Source organism: Tympanuchus pallidicinctus, unplaced genomic scaffold (genome assembly GCF_026119805.1).
Source record: "Tympanuchus pallidicinctus isolate F22 unplaced genomic scaffold, pur_lepc_1.0 scaffold10, whole genome shotgun sequence".
Classification (NCBI taxonomy): domain Eukaryota; kingdom Metazoa; phylum Chordata; class Aves; order Galliformes; family Phasianidae; genus Tympanuchus; species Tympanuchus pallidicinctus.
Window position 1 is genome coordinate 2,404,511 of NW_026294619.1, and position 17,901 is coordinate 2,422,411.

At 45.3% G+C, this 17,901-nt stretch overlaps 1 protein-coding gene across 2 annotated transcripts in view; it reads left to right on the forward strand.

Moving 5' to 3' along the window:
• IGSF11 (immunoglobulin superfamily member 11) overlaps positions 1-9,893 on the forward strand; it is an 87,582-nt gene extending 77,689 nt beyond the window's left edge. The window contains exons 1-7 of one of the 2 annotated variants that reach the window (XM_052704865.1): positions 2,613-2,735; positions 2,863-3,026; positions 3,870-4,077; positions 4,858-5,013; positions 5,983-6,105; positions 6,328-6,478; positions 7,140-9,893. In XM_052704865.1, the coding sequence (XP_052560825.1) occupies positions 2,865-3,026; positions 3,870-4,077; positions 4,858-5,013; positions 5,983-6,105; positions 6,328-6,478; positions 7,140-7,590 (1,251 nt within the window). In that variant the 5' untranslated portion in view covers positions 2,613-2,735; positions 2,863-2,864 and the 3' untranslated portion in view covers positions 7,591-9,893. Of the gene's footprint in view, positions 1-2,612; positions 2,736-2,862; positions 3,027-3,869; positions 4,078-4,857; positions 5,014-5,982; positions 6,106-6,327; positions 6,479-7,139 lie in introns of those variants that run through there. The other variant, XM_052704864.1, reaches the window with a different exon arrangement.
• Positions 9,894-17,901: the final 8,008 nt, after the last annotated feature.

The window sequence follows — 17,901 nt, forward strand, 5'->3', positions numbered from 1 at the left end:
TGTAGTAATGCCCCTCCGGTGCTGTGTTAACGCACCAGCCTACCTCCCTGTTTATGCTGGTGGAAGAGAAAGTTGCCTGCATTTGGTCTCCTGCTTCCCCTGTCGTCTTGGTTAAGCGTACTTGTCAGAAGCGGTTGTGTATGTTTTCCCCAGCTGTAGCCCTGCAGGTGCCACTTAGCTTAACAAAATGAGTCCTTGTCTGTAAGTGCTGCCTGCCTTGTGTGCATCTTGGGCCAAAGAGCAGCTGACAGGCAAAGGCAAGTCTACTGAGCTGGCTTGCCCAATGCTTTAATAAGGCAGAGACAGGAGAGCATGATGGATTGCAAGAGCGCGCATCTTGCGTGCCCAGCCTCAAAGCCATTCCTCGGAAGGAGAAATGGACAGAAACCTCAGCTGTTCCTTACTGCCCTTTCACTCCATGGCATTCAGATTGAAAGGGTTGCTGTAGTGCTTTGGAAGAGTGGGAAAATTGTGGTGACTGAAGGCGAGAATAGAGCCCTGCAAAAGAAAAGGGCTCATAAGCAGATCTGGATATTCTCAAATGAATTGGCAGTGAATAAATTATGCATGATCTATTTTAGTATTTTTATTATTCTGTTTGCAATCAACTAATCACAAATATTTGGAACACTGAAAGAGGGGTTAAATATGAAAATCACATCGTCTTGGTGATTGCGTGATTGACGAAACTAAGCCTGCAGTATAAATTGGAAAATCAAACTTTTCCAGAATATTTGCCTTTAGTGAATACTCACACTGAAGTATTACTCTTCCTGATTTACAAGAATTTGAATATATGAGTATTTCTTGGAGGAGAATAAGGTATGGGGCTGAAGAACGTGTTTTGCTGTTACAAATCAGATGAGAAGTTGAGGGCAGATCATAGGAAACATTTCATAAAATCTACAGTGAAGGTGGCAGAAGAGCTTTCTGCTCCACATTAGAGAGTTTATCCAGTTAAATGTCCAGTGTTTAACACATGCATGGTGGCAGGAATGGATGTGTAGTCATGCCAATATAACCTTCCATGTCAGGCTTGAAGATAAGAAGATCTCTTGTCCAACTAATATTCATTAAGAGATATCTCACTTCTGGTCTGTGGGCCACTGCAACTGCCTGGCCAGCCATAGTAAGGAACTCAAGAGCCCAAAACTACTCCCAGTCTATTGGCCACAGAAGCAACTGGAAGGCAGATGCCTTGTAATAAAGGTCATGTTTATTACTGGCCCTTCAAATTGTTTACTTCCGCTTGCAGCTGACAGCCCTTTATAGGAGATTGATGGATTAAACTTTCACCAGCTGTTCTGTGTCCAGGCACATCATTCTGACAGATTTTTAGGACCCAAGCTAAACTGTTTTGCTAAGATTTTCCAAAGTGCTGCGTATTTTTAAACATGTTCCAAGCTTGTGAGAAAAATCAGTTTTTATTTTTTCTTGCCACGTAAGGAACTAATGAATCAATTTGAAGTGCTGTTTTGTTTGGCTCTGTTTTAAAGCATTTCTGAGCCTCCCAGAACTACCTGGCACCTTTGGAGGTAGGAGTCAGGGAAGAAGGAACATGTGTAGGAATTGGAAAGTGTGGAGGAGGTTATGGATGGTAGGGAAGATCCTTGTGTATTGCAGCTCCAGAGCAGTCAGTCCAAATCGAGGAACTCATCATAGGCTGCTCAAGTGCCAATACCTTTGAACTACACCCAGGTGTTAGCAATATTCTGCTATTATCATAGAATGGCCTGGGTTGAAAAGGACCACAATGCTCATCGAGTTTCAACTCCCTGCTATGTGCACAGTCGCCAACCAGCAGACCAGGCTGCCCAGAGCCACATCCAGCCTGGCCTTGAATGCCTCCAGGGACGGGGCATCCACAGCCTCCTTGGGCAACCTGTTCCAGTGTGACACCACCCTGTGTGAAAAACTTCCTCCTAATATCTAACCTAATCCTCCTCTGTCTCATATTGCCTTGGAGCTTGAAAGCTCCTTACCATCTCCAGCAGTCTTCCACATGCACTGGAGACAGCAAGCTAGCAAACTATGAAAAAAAAAAATTTAAAAAGAAGAGAGATGCCATCTGAAGTCATTTTCATATTGTGAAAAAAGTGCTTTAAAGAATTTTAGTGCTACTCAAAACACTGCAGCCTTGAGCTTCTGTACTGGAAAGTTGGGGCTTGTCAGGCTTTGTGTTCCGTCCACCCTGTGTGGAATGCAAAGAAGTGAATGGAGAAAATGCTGGAATACGAAGGAGAATGGATCAGATCCTCTATAATCAGTAGTCATTTTTCACTAGCTAGGAATAAATACATGGTCTGGAAAGATTTAGATTTTTAATCTTTTAAATTAAAAAATAACAATGAAGTGTTTCTGTCCATGTTGGACTTCATAAGGAAGAGAAGCTGTGGGCGAGAGCTGTGTTTTTTCTTTAAATCATATGCATTCTCTCTTCTTACCCCTTGATGAAGCCTTTCAGAGTGCACTTTCCTTTTCTGTTTCAGTGATGTTAAATATCATTAAGATTGATGAGTTTGAAAACATATTTCATTATCTCCTAAATACAGCTTGGCTGCTCTTACAGCTCTTTCCCTGTCTCCAAAACAAAGTCTGATGTTCTCTGAGGCTCTGAAATGAGAATGCTCTTACTTAAAAGGAACGCCTAGCTGCATCTGCCTCTGGAAGATGTCTGCATGAGAGCAGCCTGATCTGTTGGGGGAGGAATATAACTCTCTAGCTTGCAGTAATTGGTAAGGAACAGCTATGTAACAACAGAATGCTGCTGTCGTAACCTGGATGTACATAGGGCCAACTGAAATGTTTGAATTGAGATTCCTTCTCCTGAAATGCTTGAACTGGGTCATCTTCTCTTTCCAGGCATGGTGTGTCCTCTGGAGGTGTCAGTCAGTTCAGGGAGTATTCAAGTTGCCCGAGGCCAGACAGCAGTATTGCCCTGCACCTTCACCACTAATGCTGCTCTCACTAACCTTAATGTCATATGGATGGTCACTCCTCTTTCTAACGCCAACCAGCCTGAACAGGTAGGTCTCTTCTCACTGGAGTATGCATTTTCTTGGGGCTTTCCTTTTCTTCACCCTTTCAACACTGATCTACATGTAGTCTGCCTCTTACTTTTGCAAGGCCACTCTTACGAACGTTAGCAAATGAGAGCCAACCATGGTGGCACTAGAATTGTAACCTGAGAGCTGTTGGGCTGAATTCTATCCACGTATATAGAAGCCAGAAGAAATCCATTGCTCTGAAGTGGGTCTTTCTTGGGTCACACCGCCTCCATAACATTTGTTGTTCAGCTGTGTGATTCAGTATCCTGCACTGAAGAGAACTTTCTCCTCAGGGACCTGGTCTGAGTACAGACTGCTATCTAAACTGCTAGGTTGACAGAAGGTGTACAGACTCAAGGGTTGTATCGCCCATATTCAGTTCACTTCAGATCATCAGTGAGCAGTGTCACATAATGGCAGGACATTACTTGCTGACACACAAAATGATTCTGTCCACCACCAGGTGGATGATTTTGTGAAGTATTTACTGGCCTGCAGAGAGTCTACCTCTCTACATTGGGTGTCCAGATGGGTAATGATTGTTATACGAAATAAGCTGCTATTACAAATCTAGTTATGCCAGAAGACTTGGGTATTTGGTCTGTTCCCTTCATGAACATTTTTACCGGCATAATCTCCTCTATAGAAAACACTTCTCATAGGATCAGTTTTTCTGGGTCGACTGTTGTATATTGATGTTTGGTTATTCAGAAAGCTTTTAAGAAATAATCCTTTTAGCTTTGGAAGCCCATATTTGCTTGTCTTTCTCCCTCCTTGCTCAGTCTGTTCGGAGTATCGTTTGAACTTTCCTTTCTTTTCCAGGTTATTCTCTACCAAGGAGGTCAGATCTTTGGTGGTGCACCCCAATTCTATGGGCGAGTGGGGTTTGCTGTGACAATGCCAACCACCAGTGCCTCCATCTTCATCAACAACACCCAGCTATCAGACACTGGCACATACCAGTGTTTGGTCAACAATCTTCCTGATAGAGGCAGCAGGAATATTGGAGTCATCGGACTCACTGTCTTGGGTGTGTTTATTGGGATTGTGGGGAAGGGGGGGGGACTGGGGTATGGGAATCCTCTGTATGATAGCACTCATAGCAGAAAAATATGGTGTTGTGTACATTGGATCCCGTGAACATACTGTGATGAGGGACAGGGTTGGTTGTGAGTACTGTGGGAGTATATAGGCACACACTCCTCATATGCAGATGTTGTATTAGAGAGTTTTAAAATATGGTGGAGAGAAAGACTTGAGGCAAGTTTGTGATGTGGAGTTGCAAAGAAGCATGAAAAAAGGGTGGGTGCATTTATGAGATCTAAGGGGTTATAACAGGCTTGTGCATAGCAACAGGAGAAAAGAATGGACTTTAGAGATTTACTTCCTTCTCATAAAAGTAATATTGGATGTTATAGCGCAGAGTGTGTGCCATTATAAGGCAGTGAAAACAAAACCAAACCACAGGAAATTCATTTTGCAGCCCTCTTAGTTGTTGCCACTCTTGCTGTCCCAAGAGTTGAAGTCTTCACCCTTTTTTCTCTAGGGATTTGTTTAAGACAAGTTGGTCCTGGGAAAGCAGTTGTCCATTACCTTGATGAGCTTTTCAGTCAGGAATCTTTGTCTATTGTCATCCCTCAAATCTCAATGGGTTCTTGTCTGCTACCTCCTTTCTGGGCTTTGCTTCTCGTTCCCTGTCAGCTCATGCCAGGCTCCTTGATTTCCCCTGCAGTGTGTCCAGAAAGAGCCTGTACTCTACTGCTCGATTATTTTTCCTGATCTGCTGTCACTTTCCCCTCTTCTCTTGTAGTTCCTCCTTCCGCCCCACTTTGCAGAATCCAAGGGTCCTTGGAAGTGGGCAGCGATATCACACTGACCTGCAGCTCGGAAGAAGGCATCCCCCGGCCAACATACCTCTGGGAGAAACTGGACAATGTTCCCAAGTTGCCCCCAACTGCCACACAAGGTGCTTGTTCTATTGATTACCCTCTTACTTCCCAGGTGGCAGCCTGGTCTTTCCTTTGTCTGAGCTGCCAGAGATGACATTGTTCTCTCAGTGTCTGCCATCACTTGCATGATCACTTGTTTGGAACGAAGATTCCTGGAGAGCTTGGAGGCTGTGTTGGACTAGGTACTCACCAGCAACCATTTAAAGCTTCATCTTACTTTGGTATGGAACAAATGTTCCCAGTTGAGGAACAAGGATCTTTTTAAATGGAAGCAAGAGAATATGGTTGCTAGATGATTGCACGCCTGGAGATTTCAACTGCAACCTCATCTGCACAAGGCTCATAGATTGGAAAATAGAAAGGAGGCAGAATCATTCCATGAAAATCCTGCCAGCTTTTCACACTGAGTGTGTTGTGACTGGAGCTATCTTTCAGATGCATGTAAAAGCAAGGCTCTGATCAGATTAAATATTGCCCAGACACTAAGTCTTACCCATGAGGTTTCTTAGCCTACATGTGCTGACCAAATGGAGACAATAGCACTTTTGTCCTTTGTCTTGCTATATTTTAAAAATACACAAGTATTTTAGTTTTAGGTAATTCAGGAATGAGGAAAATTGGAAGAGCATGGAGCAGGGAACTCAGGGATAGGTAGGAAAGCAGGATGCTGGAAGGCAGAGCTCAATATAGCAGGAAGATCTGGGTATTGCACGTCTCTTCTTTCCTCCTTTCTCTCACGTAGTAATATGAGCCCCAAGCTTTCATTTGCAGAAATTCATCTGTAGGAAGAAAAAGAAACATCTAGTGTAAGCTCCTTAAGACCTAATCTTGTGTGTGTGCACAATGCTTCCATCTCAGGGTTACTTCCTAATTTATTTATCTCTTAAGAGTCTCACACATCAATTCTCTATTTGCTGGATTTGCCTTTTCATGGTTTTCCTCAAGCCCGGGGGAGGGATTTAAATCCTTCTTTTCTCTCTAACTAGACCAAGTCCAGGGCACTGTCACTCTCCGAAATATCAGCACTGTGTCCTCAGGTCTTTACCAATGTGTGGCTTCAAATGCCATTGGAACCAGCACTTGCCTTCTGGACCTGCAAGTCGTTGCACGTAAGTATTTTGCCAAGGGAGACTTGGTCAACTGCTTCTGTCTTGTGACAGTAACACATGTAACCATGTTTGCTGTGTTCCAACTTGTGCCTCTCTATCAGAAGATCGTTGTACCCTGGAATGGGGATACCGCCTTTCCCTGCTTCTAAGCTTCAAATGCTCACAGGTGGCCACAGCCCAGCCCTGATTTCTTCTTCATTCTCTGTTCACTCCTCCCCACAGCCCACCCCTGGAGCATCAGCCTCGTTGCTGGAGCAGTGGCCACAGGTGCTGTTGTGCTTATTGTCTGCATTGTGTTGGTGGCCATAGCACTGTTCTACTGGAAAAATAAACACAAAGAAGAAGAAGAAGAGGAGATTCCCAATGAGATAAGGTAGGAGCCAGGGATCTGGTGCCTGGAAACCCCTGATCAGCCAGCAAAAGCAGCAGCTAGCAGGAAGGCAAGCAGAATCCCTACTTTTCATAATCCTTAGGTGTGTTCCCTGGGGTAAGGTAAGGCGTCCATATTTGTCCAAAAAATAGCAGAAGCAAATGAAGGATGGCAACTACAGATTTTTCTTTCTGAGTTGCCTTTATGGGGAGCTTCAGCTTGGCACTATTAACTCTGAAGGAGAGTGACTATACATGTGATGGGGATCTGGACCAACAGCATCAGATAGTAATAACTAAAAAGCTCTATAGGTACAGCTGTGATGTTCTCTGGTGTTACAAACACCATGTTTCCCTCTGATGGCTTCCTGAAGCTTCCCTAAGGATCAATTCATTGGCTGTACAAGTATAGCTGTACTGACTGGCTGTGACAGCCACTGAGTATGCTTTGCTTCCCTCAGTGGTACGCACACGAAGCAATTAATGTGTACAGAAGTAGGTCCTGTAAAAAGGGATGAGTGAACAGGCCAAGGAGTGAAGCCAATTCACGTTGGTGCTGTCCTTGACGTTATATTGATGGTATTGCCTCCAATGGGGTGTAGTGGTGAGGACCTGCCAAAGCAAAGCAGAATCCTTCCTGTGCCTTCACGCTCTCTCTTTCCCAGGGAGGATGACCTGCCACCCAAATGCTCCTCCACCACCAAGACATTCCACGCTGATGCGTCCTCATCGGAGAACGACACCCTCACGTCCTCCAACACCTACAACAGTCGCTATTGGAATGATCCCAAGGCCAATCACGCCACAGACTCCTTCACCCGCTTCAGCAACAGTAATGATGCCCGCCAGCCACCCTTCTCCCGCTCGGGGAGCACAAGCGCTCGGCCTGTCTATGCCAATGGTGGCCACCCCTCCCCAGCTGCCCCTAAGACGCTGGTGGTGACAGCCAGCACAGCACCATCCCCACAGGAGGTGGCCCGGAGCAACGGCTCAGTCAGCAGGAAGCCTCGGCTTCCGCACACCCGCTCCTATGCTGTCAGCCAGGCCACACTGGAGCGGATTGGGGCTGTTCCTGTCATGGTGCCCGCCCAGAGCCGGGCTGGCTCACTTGTGTAGGGGCACGCTGGTAGCTGAGAGCTGAGCAAGGGCCTTGCGTTCTAGGGGAGCGAAGACATGGCTGAGAGACCCTACTCCTTCCTGAAAGGCAGTGAGGCGAAGGTGGGCCTCTCAAGGCCACTGCCAGCCACTGGGGCAGCTCCGGCCATGCTGCAATGCCCCCCAGCTGTCGGGGCTCCACCATGGACGCCACAGATGTGCCAAGGCCACAGGGCATTGGGGGCCCTCCCTGGCTGCTGGGCCCTGGCTGGGACCCCCTCCCAGCCTAGCCTCAGGGCTTTCGCTTTTGTTTCCAGTTTGTTTTGTTGGGGGTCATTTCTGTTCACTTGGGTCCTTCAGGGAGGATTGGGAAGATATATATATATATTTTTCTGTTGTTATTGCTGTTTTATTTCTTAGATGACAACGACCAGTGTGGGGCAGGGAAGGACAAGAGGGGAGGTGTGCCAGGTGAGGCACACCTTGTCATGGAGGCTGTGACACCCTCTCTGCCTCCTCAGCCCTACTGCTAGATGAAGAAGATTGTTGGGATGGGGACAGCCATGAAGGAGGCACTGACCAAACTGGTGGTGCAAGTTGGCAGCACAGCTACCAGCCAAACCGAGGGGAAGGCTGGGCAAGGATGTGGGCCAGGGAGTGTTTCTCTTTATTTATTTTTTTGCTGTTCTTCCCCTCAGCTCTGACACACACACACACTCATGCACACGCAAATACTCCTCAGGCTGGGTGTTTTTCAGCTGCTGCCAGAGCCCTGTTTGTGGCTGTGGAGTGTGCTGCTGTCTGGGCCTGTGTCCATGAGAAGCAAAGCAAGGGCACGTTGCTGCTACAGGCCCCATGGCTTTTATTTGGCGTTGCTGAGTTTTTGTGGAGGCGGAGTCCTGAGCAGAACCTGCTACACCTAGGCTGTTCTTATGTGAAGTGAGGGCCTTCAGACCTCACAGCTCTGGTGTTTGCATGGTGGGTTTTCCGTGCTGGGCTGCCTAGAGGGCTTCCCTGCACAGCAGGGCACATGTTTGCTTGGGGCCCTCACACAGAGGCACCATAGTTTTTGTTTCCTCTCTCCCACACATGCAAACTTCCCAGATGCTGAGTTTGGCAGGGTTTATTTCCAAATCCTTTTCCTTAAAAAGAATGAAAGCAGAGACTCGGTGGAGGATGTAATTCTGTGGAAGCCCATGTGCTGTTGCTCTGCCTCTCCTACTCCCGCACTGGTACTTATGGCACCTGCTGATGCTCTGCCATCCCTTTACAGCCAGGGGTGACTGTGGCTGGCACCTGTCCTTTTACTTCTTCTATTGCAACTAAATAGCCTTAATCAAAGCCAACAGTTTAAACTGCTCAAGGAACCTGATGCCATTGGAGGGATGGACTAAGGGCTTGGACTTTTCCTTCTGAGAGAGCCCTGGCTCAGCAGAGCCATGCCTAGGTGGGTATCCCCAACCTCCTGTGTAACACCAAGCCTTGCACATATAAAGGCAGTGGTGACCTCCAGAAGTACCAGAGACCTCCCAGATCACATCTGCTCTTGGAAAAAGCAATGTGAGTGCTCGCAGGTAAATTTCTGTATCTCTCATTGAAAAAAGGATCTCGTTAAGCCAAGAGACTTGTCATCCCTTTTTCCTTGTCCCAGCACAGCTTTACTTTCCTTAGCAGTGCACAAACCTTCTGCAGGGCCTTCTGCCTGAGCTGTACCTTTCAAATGCAAGCACATGCTCTGAGAAGGAGGAAGAGAGTTGAAAGTTGGGTTCTTACATTGAATACTTGCTTTTGGGGAGGTTGTGAGCACCTGGGCAGCAGTAGGCTTGAAACTTGGCTGAGATTTTGTGCCTTCTTTGCTTAAAATAAAGAAAAAAAAAAAGAGAAAAAGAAAAAAAAAAAAAAAGGAAAAAAAAAATCCAGCCTCCCTTCCTTCCCTGTCCTACACAACTCCATCCAAGAATGAGTGCAGACCACAGTGGTGGCACAGACAGGGAGTTGCTGTGTATACACACGTTTCAGAGGAGCAGTCCTCTTCCCTACCTCTCTTTGCTGCTGCGTAGTAGGTCTGACTGGGGGAAGAAGGGTTGCTTTTGAAACCCTGATGTGGGAAGGGAAGAAAAAGCATTCAAAGGAAAGCGCATACACATTCTCTCTGCTTTGGAAACAATCCCTGTGTGATATTTACAGGAACACTGCCCTCAGCAGGCCCTCTCCTCTAGTGGGAAAGCTCTTCTTGTCCCTACCTTCCATAAGACTGTTCACTCCTCTTTCTTTGTTCTTTCTAATTGTATAAAATTCAATAAAACTTTATTCATATAAAAAAAGGAGTTTACACTGCTTGCTGGCTGCTTCCCCCTTTCCCCTAATTCTGTAGCTACAGTGAATTTGGCTGTTGGTATTCAGTGACCATGCAACCACGACTTGACCCTTCTTAGGACAGCCAGTTGGATAGTGCACCCTGCTGTTATAGCCTTGTTTTGCTCATTCATAATATTGATACCTTGCCCTTGAAGGTACCATTTCCCAGGCTGGCAAGATCTGTGCTTCCCTAGACAAAGGTGAGTTCTATTTTTTGTCATTCAGGAGATGGGGATCCTTTGTACTGCTTTGGGTGATATGGGAAAATGTAAAAATTTGCCTACCTTTTGTTACATTAGTTTTCTAGTCTGAGACATGGCATGTTCAACTCTGATGCAAAGTCTAAGGCAGTCATCAGGAAGACCTTCTCTGACTTTCGTGGGCTTCTGAATGTATTTGATGGGGGAAACTATCAGGAAGTTAACTAATGTTCTGAGTGCCATGGGTAGAGCATTCACACTTCCAGGGAGTAAGGGGACTGGGAGTCACATACCTCTTGGTATCAACAGCTGCTAGCAGAAGGTTGTCACTAGGCCAGTCTGATGTTTTGCCATTTTTTTCATCTATGCATTTTTTTCTCCATGTTTCATTTTCCTTTCTTCTTCTCTAAACTCCTCCAGATACTCTGAGAATGATTATTAAAACCAGAAAACTACAGGTCCAACAGCAGTGTTAATTCAGCCCTGATGCACACATATCTTGTTCTCATTCCAAGGTATTTTTCAACACCTAATTTAAAATATTCCTTTGATTGTATTTTCAGCTGTTGGTTTTACAGTAGCTGAGATGACTGCATTGCCATTTTGGGAAAGTTGCTGGAGGAATCTTAATGTTTGCATTTTTCATCTTTTGATTGTGCAACCTTGATGTGACATTAATAGTGTCTTTGCATTTTATTCCCATGATAGTCCTGTCAGTATTCTGCTCTCCTATCCATTCCTTGCCACTGGCTTGCCCTTCACATCATTTTTCTGCGCATCTCCGCCTATTGATCTATAGCAGAATTTCCCAAGATACAGGACAGTTTACTATGTTTGTGCAGCACCTACTGTGCTGGTGCTTTAGCTGTAAGTTGTACCAAATGAGGCATTGCTGTAATACAAATTTCTAGCTAAAAATAATACCTGTTAGAGGTCTTGATATTGAGCGGCAGCATTAAAAAGCAAGCAAAGGCTCAAGCTATTAACAGTTGTAAGTGAAAGTCCCTACTGAAACGCTTGAGTTTTCCAGCAGCCTTCAACCACAGTTGTGTGGTGGGGATTGCCCCCCACTGTGAGTGCCACAGATGTTACTTTATGATGTTAACCATCAGTCAGATTACCTCCCCTCAAAGACTGTTAGAAGGAAATGTGTTCTAACACAAGGAGTAACGGTACTTTTAAGTGTTGAGAAAGAGAAACAGAGCCACAAGAGGAAGTCTTGCACTTCAGCAGCGGACATTTTTCTAGAGGTTGGTGGAGATGTGAGCTCTATTTCAAAAGTCTAGGAAACCTGGTCTGAAGACAGCCAGGATTTTTTTCAACTCGTGCAGCTTTTAGATTTGGATCTGCTGATTCATCTGAACTAAAAAAAGTCTTGCCCAGATGCATGCACTTCAGCAAACTCTTGCCAGAATGCAGACAAGTTTCCAGTAGGAGACAGTCTGCCAGATGGTGTCCTGAAGGCTGAGTGGCTACCTGTGAGGACCTGGGATGCTCAGAAGATCGAGCTTCCTTATGTCATGATTTAGGTCTTGGTGAAAAGCACCTCAAGCCAGGGTAGCCTCAGATGACACAAAGACTGATATGACTACGTGATCCATTTGGTGCTGGGCAGGAGAATTCAAATTGAAATGTTTTGATCCTTCTCTACCCCCTCAAAGCAAAATAGTGGGGGAATTTTTATGATAAATTTCTGTTTTCATCCAACACAGTGATAAGCTTTTGGTAATGAGTGGATTTCTCTTGGAAGCAACATTTTGCATCTCAGCTTCCTCTTGTTCAGGTACATGAGTACCTTTGTGTGTCTGTACTCTAACAGGAATTGAAGTGTGCATATGTGTGCCATAAACTGAATGCACACAAAATGGTTCAGCAGATTCACTTAAAATAGTCTTGAGCACTTCTAAGATATAGAGTAGGGAAAACAGATAACTTGCACCCGTTAACATCAGAACAAACCCAAGAGAAAGATAATACATGGCAAGAACTTTGGGCCTGGAGTGGGGAATACTGTTATTTGGGCAGCAGAAACTGGGTAGCCTTTTTTTTCCCCAAATCCAGGACTCTGGCATGTTTTCTTTGATACATTTCTCTGACAGCAACTACTAATAAAGCACTTCTCATTTCTCTATGGTAGAGGCTCCATGGCTTTAGACAGCGCTGCCTGTATGTAGAAATGGGACCATACTCCTACTAAGCCTCCTAATGCCTTTTCTGCTAGATCTTTTTTCCTGTTTTTTTTTTTTTTTTTTCTCCTTCTTCCTGCTTCCTCTGTAGCATGTTTGAATGAGAAATGGGGTTGGCAGGAAGTTTAATCTATCTATGTTAAAAACACACACACAACTCCCCCCCCCACCAAAATCCCAAAACACATAGCAGCAAAGAGAGGAGATTAAGATGCAGCTTGTATGGATGGCTGGGAAGCAATTGTTCAGCAGTGGATGTGGCCTGGATCAGCTCCTGGATTTGGACTTACTAAAATATGTTTGTAAAGGGGATGATGACTTGCCTCCTGTTGATATACTTACAGGGGAAAACTGGTGTAGTGCACAGAAAGAAACATCTGCTGAAGGGCTTGATACAACAAAAACCAGAGGCTCTGCTCTTTGGTATTGAAACCCACTGACTGGTAGAGGAACTAAGCTACACAGCCTGGCTGCCACCTTCCTATATATTATCAATAACTGCAGAAATTGTCTCACTGCAGTTTTTCTCTTAGGGTCTCAAAGCCCTTTGACAAGCCAAGTGTAGCAATCAGCAGGTCATATGGACACGCGAGACGTGGGAATGGGTGCATGATAGGGTTGCAGCAGCAGAACTTTAAGCTGTGGCAGTTTTTAAGATTGCTCAGGAGTCTAGAGGCTTTTTTTTTCTAGTGCACTGCAGCACTGGCACAGCACTTTCACTCCTCCACTCCTGAGGATCCTCTCCTGTCATTTAGACTGAGGCTTGAGGGGAAGGCTTGCACGTCCCCTTGCCCCACATGAAAGACCACCAAAGGCTAGGATTAGCTCAGTAGAGAAGCCAGTGTAGCATTAGTCTCTCAAAGATAAGATGCATGTTTCGGGATATAAAATATTACAGAATGTGCATTGAACATCATTAGCACTTCTTCCTTTGGCTGTGATTTGCTGCTGAAACAAATATGCCCCAAACCAAACAGTGCCTTTTGTGTTACAAAGTACAGAAATAGGTGAACGGGGTGAACACACAGACCTCCACCCGGGAGAGACCTGGGGGTCCCCCTTGGCTGTGCTTTCCCAGTGGTGGCAGAACACAGCCTGCTGTCTCTGAACACAGTCTCTGTCTTCATGATTTTCTTTCCTTGTCTTTGTTGTTTGTGGATGAATCCTCCACACACTCATCCATGCTCAGGGACACCAAATGAAGATGAAAGCAGGCATGACCTTAAAGCATGTGAACACCTCATACCTGAGCTCAGCCTTGTTCATCTAGAGCACATGTCCCATTTGTGCCCCAGGCTAACCTGTTGCACATCTCTCAAATAACGACGGATTTTGCTGCCCCTCTGGCCCTCCACAAGGTGCTGTCTGGTTTAGGGAAAGCTGGTTCCTTCTGGGAAAGTAAACAGGGAGGTCTGGGATTATTGCCCGAAGAGCCTTGTCCGAACACGAGGCATTTACTCACGCTCTCCAGATGCGGGTCACAAAGCTCGCCTTTTTTCGGTGGCTCTGCGATGACATCCTCTGGAGGGATGAAGAACTACATCTGCTCCTGTTGCCCACTTGTTACACCTTGGTTGCACCAGAGTCGACCTCCTTACTAGCTTGTAGGTAGGCTTCTCTTTTTTGTGGTCCTGCAAAAAACAGTGCCTGAAGCATGAGTGCCTTTTCTCTTTTTTCTTTTTCTTTTTCTTTTTTTTTTTTTCCTCCCACCAACGAGTGTTATTTAGCATCTGCTCACTGTACTGTGCTGTCTGTTATGCAGTGGTTTGAGCACTTTGCCTGCATCTCAGGAGCAACTAGTTTACCCACAGCCACATCTCTAGCATCTCAGTTCTTCTTCTTGCTATAATGCTCTATGACTCAAAGGCACAGGGAATGGGCTGGAACATGTGTGAGGATGGGGAACAGATGGGTCACAAACAGTGTAGGAACTCCTGTGCCTTTATGACATTCCTTGTGGACTCACAGTTGACTTCAGTATGTCCTTCTGCACTGCTGTTGAGGTTGAGAGCGGCTGCCTCGCTGATATTTTTCTAGCTTCTCCCCACTAGAGCAATGCTTCAGAGCCTGAGACAGCATGCAAAGGAAAAGCAATTGCAAACTAAGTCTTATTTGACTGCCATCTACCCCTGGGGATCCTGAGTGACCTTGTGAAACCAGCTCTCATGTCTGTGCTCAGCAGTGTGCCCAGATTAGTTCCAACATCAATAGCTTAGGTTTGGATCTGATAGTATGTGCTAGAAAAGCCTGGTGAGGTTTTTCTTCAGAAGACAAGATGGTTATATGCTGACCTCAAAAGTTTGATTTTCTTTTCAGCACTGTGTAGATTGAAAATAGACAATAAAACTCCAACAGACTTTGGATATGGCCGTTTCCAAAACATTTCATATTACACAGGGCCATCTCCAGACCATGGTGATGGACTTCTGGAATCAGAAATCACATTCCGCATCAGCTAGTTCATGAAATGAAAACCTGTCACAGCTCTAAGAGCAGCTACTCAACAAATGGCGTTTGTCTGTGAGATGCAGTTTAGAATCAGGATTTTTGTGTCATGCTCTCCTTTCTGTTCTTGTTGGTCAAGTCAAGAGGCTCTTCTGGTATGTTTTCAACTGGACTTTACCATAAACGTTGTTCTCCCATCTGTTCCCAGCACACACCAGATACACAGTAGGTCTAACCTTTCTTTCAGCTGATGTGAAGCTCCTTAGCCACTGGCTCTGGTAATTTTAAATTATTTTTGCTGGCCCCAAAGGGTTCTTGGGCTGTAGATTTTTGTTTTGGTTTATATTGTTTTATATTTGTTTTATATTACAAAGGTTTCGGGAAGTTTATCAGTGACTGTCTTTTAGATGTAATGGCCGTGCACCTTTGCATCATATTTTAGCTATCATAAATTTCTGTCTTGGCATTAGATTTGTATCACTCTGAGCTGTTGCAAAGCACAGAGAGAACAGCTCTTATACAAATACAACTATTAAACAAGTTACTAGTTAGAGAACATGGGTACTAGGTGCTAGGCTGTTTAGTAAATGATCACGACGATTGTTCCTAACATATTAATGTCTTTCAGCATCTTTTTGTTGTTCATTCAAATCTTCTGGTGGCGTTTCTGCTTCTAAGTTAAACTTATTAAGCAGAAATAGTATCCCTTTTCTTAATAACAGATTACCTATAACACTTGTACCTGTCCAAGTCTATTGAAGTCACTGGGACAGCTTCTGTCCTGCACATCTCCTTGTCTTCAGCAGCAGTAGGATCAGGGACAAGATTAAACCATGATGTGGCTTAGAGAACTAATGAGAAACTTCTGTTTCTTTGTGTCCATCTGAGAGAGGAAAATTGATTCAGTTAACTTGGGGCAAAACTTAATGTGTGCATTTGGGATTTAGAAGAGTGTGGCTCAATTCAGCTGAAAACACAGAATCACAGAATGTCCAGGGTTGGAAGGGACCTCAAGGATCATGAATCTGCGACCCCTCTGCCACAGGCAGGGCCACCAACCTCCCCATTTAATACTAGACCAGGCTGCCCAGAGCCCCATCCAACCTGGCCTTGAACACCTCCAGGGACGGGGCATCCACAACCTCTCTGGGCAGCCTGTTCCAGCACCTCACCACTCTCTCTGTAAAGAATTTCCCCCTGACATCCAACCTAAATCTCCCCTCCCTCAACTGAAAACCATTTCCCCTTGTCCTGCTGTTATCTACCCTTTCAAAAAGTTGATTCCCCTCCTGTTTGTTGGCTCCCTTTAGGTAATGAAAGGCTGCAGTGAGGTCACTCTGCCTGTCCTCCTAGGGGAGATGCTCCAGCCCCCTGGTCATCTTTGTGGCTCTCCTCTGGACCTTCTCCAACAGCTCCCTGTCTTTCTTGTACTGGAGGCTCCACACCTGAACACAGTACTCCAGATGGGGCCTCACAAGAGCAGAGTAGAGGGGGACAATCACCTCCCTGTGCCTGTTGGCCACCCCTCTTTTGATGGAGCCCAGAAAATGGATGAAGGGAGTGTTCAGTTAACATGCAGCAAGGGTATTAACTCACAGTAGCACCCAGTGTACTGAACACTGGTTTGTAGGCCAGCTGGTGTTAAAACCATTAAGCATCTTCATCGGTGAAGTTATATTCACCATCCAGTCACATCTTAGCCACTAGAGAGTTAACTTCAAATTCCTTTTTGAGCTTAAATGCAAATGTTCTTTAAATGATTCTTTACTTTGTAGGTATGTGATTTATATCTGTTAAGGGGAGAAAATTGCCCAAGACGATAGAAAAAAAGCACACTAAATGAAGATAAATACACTGGGTGCTTATGATCCAGCGAATGTGCTGCAGAGGTACAAGTCAGGGCTGGGCTTCACTCTCAGATTGCCACTGACCTGCTGCATGACATGAGGTGAGTCAGGAATACAGACAAACATTGGGATCCACAGCTGGGTGCTTGTAGTGCATGTCAAGAATAGACCTGTTGGTAAACATAGGAGTCTGAGAATGAAAACATTATCTTGGTCTCTGAAACTCCTGTTCCCCACATGGAAAATTGGTATGATCATAAAGAATAGGCTTGAGATGGACTTCAAAACATGGCTGACTAGGCATGGAGATAGAAAGGAATGCTTCCAATACTGTTTCTGACTGAGTAACTTGTGAGAGTTTTGCTTCTGAAGGATTATCTACATCACTCTTAGTATGTACCTTGTCAGGCTTGGATGTTAACTTTGCTATATGCTGCAGAGAATATACAGATCTCTATCCCTCACATTTAGTAATTTATAACCAGAGACAGGATTTTCTCCATTGGAGTTGCAGCAATTTGAAGCAAGTGATCAGCCACTAGCCAACTAGCTCCTCCTGGTTGCTCCTCCTGGTTTCCAGGAAGGAAAGCCATCAAGGGTTGATTTTATTCAGCATCAAGCAAACTTAGGCCCTGGGGCTGATTTCTAAGTAAAGGAGAAATGTGTATTACTCTCATGGGCAGAATCATGATTGGTGTACATGTGACTAGGAGTCTTCTCACTCCCAGCTATGGCTGAGGACTCCCAGTTAACCCCAGTGCTATCCTCAGGCCTGGGTGAAAAGACAAACCTTTTTACTAATTGGAAAAAAGAAAGAAGTAGGGGGTTTCATGCTTTTGGTACTCATGGTAAGAAATAGAGAACCTTGGTTGCCATGTCCCTGGGTCAGGGCAGATCTTTTCTATATGTAAGTCCAGACTTTGCAGGCAGATATGCCATATATCTGCATGCAGGTTGAACATTCAAGACAGTGCCTGAAGCCTTCCAAGCCAAGACTCAGGCACTTGGGCTGAAGCAGACCTCTCAGACTCCTGTTCCTGTTTTCTGTTTCCTCACAGATCAGGAAAACTCCCCCATGGCCTACCTATGTGGCCTTGAAATGTGAACAACCATTGGGTTTTTGGAGCAGTAGGTGGGATTTTAACATTTGCCCTACTGACTGAAGGAGCACTGCTGCTCTGTGGACTGGCACGAAAGCCACTCTTCCGTGGTGTCAGGCCTTGTCCACGCTGTGCTTTGGTACAGCTTTCTTTGCGGACAAAAGGTAGAAGCAGCAGATCTGTCACATAGGCCACT